Source organism: Caloenas nicobarica, chromosome 28, assembly GCF_036013445.1.
Source record: "Caloenas nicobarica isolate bCalNic1 chromosome 28, bCalNic1.hap1, whole genome shotgun sequence".
Lineage (NCBI taxonomy): Eukaryota > Metazoa > Chordata > Aves > Columbiformes > Columbidae > Caloenas > Caloenas nicobarica.
The window spans coordinates 4,466,399-4,475,244 of NC_088272.1; the positions used below are offsets into that span (position 1 = coordinate 4,466,399).

Consider the following 8,846-nt stretch of genomic DNA (forward strand, 5'->3'; position numbering starts at 1 on the left):
GGGGGGGCTGTGCTCAGGCATGGCCGATGAACTGACCTTGCTCTCCTCCTCTCTTGCACTGCCCATGCTTGGATGGTCCTCAGGAAGCCCCCATGAACTGGCGGATGCATGAACCTCCTGCAGTGATGGGGTACATTTACAAATAGAGGATTCAAGCAAGTTTGGGACTGGGACATTGAGGTGATTGGCGACCGTTGCCAGGGGTATGAAAGAAGCTGGAGGAGTCGTGAGGAACTCACAGGCATTTCCAGCTCCACAGAAAACCAGAGCCTTGCAGCTAAAGCAACAGCACTTGACACAAAACCCACCCCCAAAACACCTAAACGCTCACACTGACCAGAGAAAAAGCCTTGAAAAACACTTGAGAAAAATCTACCAGGTCGCAGGGGTCAGGGCTCAGCCATTATGGTGATAAACAAGCACCAAGGGCTGACAGGGCATCAGAGCCACCTCCACATTGCCCTTACCACCTGTAACCAGTGTCTTCAAGTCTTTCCTTCACTGGCCCCCAGGGACAGGGACCTCGACTGGTTGTTTCCTTCACAGCTTTGTCAGTGATGGCCCTTCATGGGGTCCGAAGCACGCTCAGAACCTTGAGTTTTGCTTCAGCCTTTCACTTCATTAGAGCCTTGTTCATCCTTTCAGTAGCTGCACTTCAGGATCATGGCAGCAGAGGGCTCATTAACAGCTAAAATGCCCTTACATGGCAATGCTTTGTGCATCATTTTCCTAAATGCTTGAAGTCTGGTGTGGTTGATTAGAGAGATTTCAGGAATAGCCAAACAGAGAGCATTTCCATAATAAAGAGCAATAAAACAGTATTTCTTCTATTTCCTTTCCTGCTTATCCTTCCCTCCTTTTCCAGAACAGCTGTTATCAGCAGTCTCCACTTCATATTGATGTGGAGCATCTCCTGATAAAGACTGGATATGACAGAAATGTGGGTGCCTAAATCACCAGAGCACCTCCAGAGGAATCACCCTCCTCTGGACCAAAAGGTGGGTGTTCCTGGGAATCTCAGGTGCCACAGCACAGCGATACTTGTGTTCAGGGAGATGGTCAAATGATCCATCTCCTTTTCTGTAATGGTGTCTGAGTTTGCTCAGGTAACTCCTGACTTGAGCCCCATCCACTCCTGGCTGTTCTCCAGACTCCTGCCTTCAGGAACAAAGTCCCAGGAGACCTTGCTGGTGGAGATGGAGGCAAAGAAGCCATGAAGTACATCAGTCCTGTCTGATTCTACTCTTACAAAGTTCAGCAGCAGGCTCACGTTCACCCTGTCTATTCTTTCACCGTAAGGAAGCAATATCAGCTCATCTTGCTGCCCTCAGCCTCTGCTGCAGGAGTCAAGTCCAGGGCAGCTTTGGCATCATCCCCACATCCATGGACAAGGATTCTAAATTCCTCCTTTACAGCTTCCCCTGCTTCTACCTTCTGTGTGCTGCCTTTTTGCCCTGGAGCTCTGTCAGTTCAGACAAGCAGCCTCATGACATAAAGTCTTCTTTTCACAGAATCACAGAATCACAGAATGTTAGGGATTGGAAGGGACCTCGAAAGATCATCTAGTCCAATCCCCCTGCCAGAGCAGGAACACCTAGGTGAGGTTACACAGGAAGGCGTCCAGGCAGGTTTTGAATGTCTCCAGAGAAGGAGACTCCACAACCCCCCTGGGCAGCCTGTTCCAGTGTTCCGTCACCCTCACTGAGAAGAAGTTTCTTCTCACATTTAAGTGGAACCTCTTGTGTTCCAGCTTGAACCCATTACCCCTTGTCTTACTGTTGGTTGTCACCGAGAAGAGCCTGGCTCCATCCTCGTGACACCCACCCTTTATATATTCTTTTCATGGGTACTTGGAGAGATCATTCTTGTGCTTGGAGCAGGCTGTCCTGTGAGGCTTCTCGGATTTCCTGAGCTCTTTCACCCTTCAGACCTACTTCCATGTCACCACCTTAATTGGCCACCATCCCCCAGTATGTCCGTGTCTTCTCCTCTGGAGCCTACCAGCCTGTGCTCTGCTGCTGGCCTTCCTCCCTCCCCTCTGGTGCCTGGAATCCCACTGTTACCTGGTCACCACAGCCAAGGTGGACACTGATGTTCACATCCCTCACCAGCTCTTCTTTGTCTCCCAGTTCCAGATCCAGGTGAGCATCACCCTTGTTGGCCCAGCAGGCAGTCACGTTAAGAAGTTGGCCCAAGATCCTCTGGACCGTTGGCACCTGCTGCTTTGCCTGGCCAGTGAATGTCAGGGCAATGACAGTTCCCCATAGGAACCTACTCATTGACTGGAGACTTCCTCAGGTTGCTGACAGAAGATCTTTTCCATTTCTTCTCCATGATCAAGTAGTTTGTAACATCCAAGACATTATCACCCTGTGTTGGGTTTACATGGCAAAGTCTTGGAACTGGAGTGAGTGTGGGTGTGCTACAGTTGTCACCTCTCTGAGAAGACAACAGGAGTTTGATGTCAGACAGAGCCGATATGAGCTGACTCCAAGATGGACCCACTCCTTGACAAATCTGAGCCACTCAGGGATGCTGGCAGCACCTCTGTGATATTGTATTTGAGAAAGGGTAAAAAACGCTGCACAACAGCAGGTGGGAGAGAGCAGGGAGGAAATGTGAGAGAAAAAACACTGCAGACACCAAGGTCATATCCCATGGGACCCAAGCAGGTCCCTCAGCAGGCCAAAGCCTGCTCTCCTGAAATCCTGCTCTTTGCCTTGTTAGCATCTTCCAGGAGCCTCAACTCTACTTTCTCATCCCTGACTGTTCCACCACTGACCCACCCTTTCTGGTTTGTAAGTGTGAAGTCCCACAGGGCACCTCACCTCACTGACTCCTCAGTCACCCGTGTCAGGAAGATGTTGTCCATGAGCTCCAAACCCCTCCTGCATGGCTGGTACCTTGCAGCTATTGGGATATCTTAGGTTTGCCATGAGGACACTGCCTGGAAACATGAGGCTTCTTTCATTTGTCTGAAGGAGGCCTCATCTAATTCCTCTTCCTCATCAGTGAGTCAGTAGCTGATGTCCAGTCACCACAACACTGCCCATGTTGTTCTGCCCTCTCATGCTGACTCCTCAACTTTCAGCTGATATTCTCTGTCCCCAGGCAGAGCTCCACACATTCCTGATGTTCTCCCACATGAAGGGAAACTTCCCCTCTAAGTCCAGACCTCTGGCATTACGAGCACTATCCCCCCAAGACCGCAAAGTTTCTCCTGCAGGTGATATTCGTAGTGTCCTGTAACTCCTCATGATGTTATCTTGGGATAGACACCGTCACCAGGATAAACCATCTGCATGTAAACACTAACAGCTGGAGCTTCTTCTCCCCTTGGCTGTGGCTGTTGTCTCCAGCTCTGATGCCTGTGAGGAGACACCTTGTCCTTACAGCACAGGGGCCTCATGGCCTCCTTGTCCCCAGCCAGGAACCTGGGAGGTGTGGGACCATAGTCCTGCCCTTGGCCTTGCACAGCCCCACATCACACTGTCCCAGGAAGGGCCCTGGGCAACGTGGGAGGGACAGGATCTGCCTTCCCAGGGCTGGGGGTCAGGGCTTTGCCCTTTGATTAGTGAAACACATCCAGGTTTGCTCAGCATTAGAGCCACCTTTACTTTGCTTTTCCTGACCTGTCATCACTGCTTGCAGTTTTTTCTCTGACTAGACCCTGGGGATGGTTTCTCAGTAGGTTCCCTCAGTGGGACCCAGTAACATTACAAGAAACTTTGGAGTTTGAATCTGACTTTGGCAACTTGAGAGGTTTCGTCAGCTTCCTCCAGAGTCTGAGGTTCATGGCCTCAGCAGCAAACCCACCAGGGGGGTCATTAAAGTGCCTTGGGCTGCTCCTGTGCTGCTGAGCTGGGCTGGGCTCCTGGGACACAGGGAGCTCATGGCAAGCGGCAGCGCTGCAGAGATACAGCTCTGCCCAGGAGCAGCTCCTCTGCAAAGCGCAGCAGGGCTGAGGGCTCTGCCTGGGGATCTCAGGGAGACGAGCAAGGCAGAGAGAGATGAAAGGTGGTCAGGATGGGGAGGATGACTGAGAGCTCACTGGAGGAGAAATCTCAGCAACCCTTGCCATGGTAAGTCTCTGGGTGCTGACAATGCAGCTGTAGCTCCTGGAGGCATCTCCTAAAGTTAGCACAGGCACAGCTTGAGGGATCTGTAAGGAGGCGGCTCTTGTGAGGCACTTTTGAACAGCTGTGAAGCTGGGTGAGCAGCCAGGGGTGCCCAGGGCTGTCCTGCAGAGCAGGGTCCCTGCACCCCAGGGCTGTGCCGGGGCAGGGACTCTGCCGCCTGCCAGGGTCAGCGCTCAGCCTGCCCGGGGAGATCCCCACGGTGCTGTGGGGAGAAGCTGTGGGGGGAAGGAGCGACTCCTATCAGGGCAGGAAAGGTGCTTCTACTGTGGAGGGGGTGCTGTGTGGGTCAGGGCTCTTTCACAGCCTCAAATCTCCCTGAGGTTTTTTCAAGGGGATGCCTCAAGCAGAAGGTCAATGCAAGGATTGTCTAGACAGAGAGGGAGCTTTCCTGAGCCTGCCTTTTCAGTTTCCTATCCCGACGGTTGGAGAGTGCAGGAAAGGATAAAAGGAAAATGAGCTCTCATGCTTTAACAAGTCACTGAGACTCCTGAACTGCAACTTTGAATGATCAGTACATCTGCCAGAAGCCTCATAACATCCCTTCAGCCACTGTTCTGCCTGTGCACAGCACCTGCATCACCTTGGCTGAACCCGTCAGCCTTAATCTGACCTGTCCTGTTTTCCAGCCTGCAAAAAGGAAGATGCCCCCAGGCAGTGCCCTGTGAACAGGCAGGATCTGTAGGGCCAGGGTGAGGGCACAGAGGGTGGGATGGGGTCTGTGAGTGCTGACAGGGAAAAGACATGGACAGGGAAACACCTACCAGGAGGAAAATCTCCAGGCAGCAGGGAAATGATCAGAAATGAGAGGAAACTAAGCCGAGAATTGTTATGGGAGGGAGAACACAGAAAACTCCGTATGATCCCCGCAGTGCAGATCCCTCCTGTGAGCAGCCCCCTCGCCTCCTCTCCCACCCAGCAAAGCCTCTGCCCTCAGGGCCGGGGGCTCCAAGGCATGAAGCAGCTCCTGTGCAGCCAGAGCTCCAGTTCCCTCTGCAGAGCACAGGGGCTGAGAGCAGCTGCCCGGCAATGCTGGTGTGTGGGAGGTGGCTGCACAGCTGGGGAAGGGTGACGCTGTCTGAGTGCCTGGCTGCCTCTGCCCTGGCCTCTCTCACACCCACCCTCACCGCAGTTTCCTTCTTGCCCACTGCTCTGGGTCACTGCTGGTGCGATCTGGTTCTTGCTGTCAGGCTCTCTGGGGATGGGAGTTTCAGCTGCAGAGTCACAGCCTGATCTTGTGGGTCCTTTCCTGCAGCTGTGTCCATGGGAACACGTGTCCCAGCTTTGCTCTGAGCTGTGGGGCTGTGGGCAATGCAGTGTGTGGGGCTGGGGAATGACCTGAGTCTCCCTGAATCAAATGCCATCATTAGGACTCTTGGCGGTCTCCCTGAGTGTTTTTTTTTCCAAGCTGTGAGCTTCCCTCCAGGATGCAAACCTGTCCTATAGCACGTTAGCATTATCTGAATTACTCATGCAGAAGTGCAGAGATGCTATGATGGAAGAAATGCAGTTCGGTTTGTGAAATGAGCCGTGTGTGTCCTGGGATAGAAATACTGAGACCTTAGGAAAGGGTGGGACATGTTATGGTCTGAGGTGGATCCCTCTGCTCTCAGCAGTGCCTGGTGGCTTTTCAGGGTAACATGGCAGTGTGATCAGCCTCCATCTCAGAAAGGTGCCAGCCCAGGGCAGCTGGAGCAAGACAGAGGGACAGAGCAGCTGCCCTCACTCTGCACTGACCCACAGGCATCCTCTGGTCTCGCAGGACCTGCTCTGTTCTCCCTGAATGCAGCAGAAATGCTGAGGGTTTCTGACACCCAAAAACACTTCCCAGGCTGTGAGGGGAGAAGGAGCTGTAGAAACGCTAAACCTCTCAAACACAGTTTCTCAGCCCTGCGGGTACAGATGCTGACAGTCCCTTCTGCACCAGGAGCGGTTCCATCTGACAAAGCTGAACCCCAGGACTGGCCCCTGCCCCACCCATCACTCAGGGTCAGGCTGACTCCTCAAGAGCCCCTGGGCAGAGACCCTGCTCTTCATTGCACACTCGTCACGCACCGACGAGGGCTCCAGCCAGGACGTTCTCCTGGAAAAAGAAAAGAGTCTCTTTTGTGGGAGGGTCTGTGGGAAATGGCTTTGGTTTTTCCCAGAGGAGTCTCATCTAAACCGTCACTGTCTTTTCCTCCTTGCACAGGTCCTCATGCCCAGAGGCAGCAAATGTCCAACAGCAGCTCCATCACCCAGTTCCTCCTCCTGGCGTTCACAGACACACGGGAGCTGCAGCTCTTGCACTTCTGGCTCTTCCTGGGCATCTACCTGGCTGCCCTCCTGGGCAACGGCCTCATCATCACCACCATAGCCTGTGACCAGCACCTCCACACCCCCATGTACTTCTTCCTGCTCAACCTCGCCCTCCTCGACCTGGGCTGTATCTCCACCACTGTCCCCAAATCCATGGCCAACTCTCTGTGGGATACCAGGGTCATTTCCTTTGCAGGATGTGCTGCCCAGGTCTTCTTTGTATGTTTCTTGTTTGGTGCAGAGTATTCACTTCTCACCATCATGTCCTATGGCCGCTACGTTGCCATCTGCAAACCCCTGCACTACGGGACCCTCCTGGGCAGCAGAGCTTGTGTCCACATGGCAGCAGCTGCCTGGGCCACTGGCTTTCTCAGTGCTCTGTTGCACACGGCCAATACATTTTCACTGCCACTGTGCAAGGGCAATGCTGTGGACCAGTTCTTCTGTGAAATCTCCCAGATCCTCAAGCTGTCCTGCTCAAACTCGTACCTCAGGGAACTTGGGCTTCTTGTGGTTAGTATCTGTTTAGGTTTTGGGTGTTTTGTGTTCATTGTGGTATCCTATGTGCAGATCTTCAGGGCTGTGCTGAGGATCCCCTCTGAGCAGGGACGGCACAAAGCCTTTGCCACGTGCCTCCCTCACCTGGCCGTGGTCTCCCTGTTTGTCAGCACTGCCATGTTTGCCTACCTGAAGCCCCCCTCCATCTCCTCCCCATCCATGGACCTGGTGGTGTCCATTCTGTACTCAGTGGTGCCTCCAGCAGTGAACCCCCTCATCTACAGCATGAGGAACCAGGAGCTCAAGGATGCCCTGTGAAACTCATATCTTAGTGTTTTCTGAAGCAATAAACTGTTACTCACCTTTTACATAGTAGTTTTAATGTAACTAGTTACAGGTCCAGCCTCTCACTTGTATTTTCTGTTTTTATTGAAGTTGGTTTTTATTGTGATAACATTGTCATTCCCTTTCTAAATCTCTGTCTGCTTTTCTTTTTTAACCACTGGCTGTGTAAATGAGGAGCCGTGCTCTCCTTTTCTCTTAAACAAAATAAAGCATCCTGTAGTGACTTGTTTTTCAATATATCCTTCCTCCAAGGCCTGTTTGGAGCTGCAGGGACAGTTCCTGTGTGCATGGGAGGAGGGGAAAAGAGTCCAGCCTGGCAGCCCTGCCAGGGAGCAGCAGCGCTTGGCCTTCCAGAGCTGTTCTCGTTCCACTCCCACACTCTCCTTCTCATCCCTTGTGTTGGTGCAAGGCCTGAGCGCTCTGGCAGCCTGGTCACCGTCCTGCTGTGTGTGAGTCCTGTGAGCGCAGGCAGGGACAGGCAATGGGCACTGCTGTGACAGAGCTGGCCGCAGAACAGCCTTTCCAGAAAGAAAGGTGATCTCCTATGGGCAGGGCCTCAAGGTTTAGCTCTTCTTCCAAGCTTCTCTGTAGAACATGCTGAAGTGACATGCAGATGCAAACAGCAGGGTACAGCTGCACAGTGTGTGTGTGCAGGGCTGGGCACACAGCAGTGTCCTCTCACAGCCAGGCCTCCTGCCAGAGACCTGCAGGACCAGCAGAGCAGGGGCTGGGCTGTGCCCCTGTGCACTGGACACCCCACGGAAGCTGCCCCAGGGCATCGTCATGGACTGGCCCCTCACAACCTCCATTTCCAGTACTGGGCTGTCATATCAAATTGGAGAATTTGTTCCTGAAGTCAGAAGTCCGTGTTTGCATTGTACAGATGAGATGTGAGCATGCGCATCATGTAGCTGAGGTGAGTTGAACCCAAGTAAGCAGAAACACCATCAGCTATTCCTGGGAGTTCCATGAAGGCCTGTAGGACAGACATTGTCTCGAGGTCACTTCACATCAGGAGTAACAGCCCATGGGAAACAACCCACTGGGATCTTCTTCCTTGAACTGAAGTCCCTGTGTCCATTCCTCATGACATGGGACATCTCAGATGAGTGCAGAGCAGGGTGACACACCACAGGGCTGAGGTGTCTCCTGTCCTTTGGGAGTGGCAACAGGAGCCCATAGGGACACTGTGAATCCTGTCTCTGTGTTGAAAAGGAACAGGCTCTGAGCATCCCTGGGTCCATGAGAAGCCGATGAGGCCAGCTCAGATATGGATGCTTGATGGAACCCTGACATTTCTGTGTGTGACTCCAGGAACAAACCCCAGTGGCCCAGTGAGATTCATCTCAGCTGCCTTGGACAGGCTCATTGGAAGTCCTCCAGTCTGCTATGTCACCCTTGTCCGTGATTCCATATTGTGCTCTCAAAAGTGCCGTAGAAACCAGAATGGATCTGGGGTCCTTAGAAAATGCAGACCTCAAACCCATCTTCAAGAAGAGCACAAACAGGAACTGAGAGAATATCAGGCTGGCCACCCTACCTCCCTCCCTGGGAAGGGGATGGGACATG

At 52.9% G+C, this 8,846-nt stretch overlaps 1 protein-coding gene across 1 annotated transcript; it reads left to right on the plus strand.

The window, feature by feature from the left end:
- Positions 1-6,731: 6,731 nt before the first annotated feature.
- On the plus strand, positions 6,732-8,615 carry LOC135999317 (olfactory receptor 14J1-like; the record flags this gene model as incomplete). The annotated part of the gene is made up of 2 exons (XM_065652879.1): positions 6,732-7,193; positions 8,592-8,615. Coding segments are annotated over 2 exons (486 nt in total), but the record flags the coding sequence as incomplete, so codon positions are not given.
- Between the last annotated feature and the right edge of the window lie 231 nt (positions 8,616-8,846).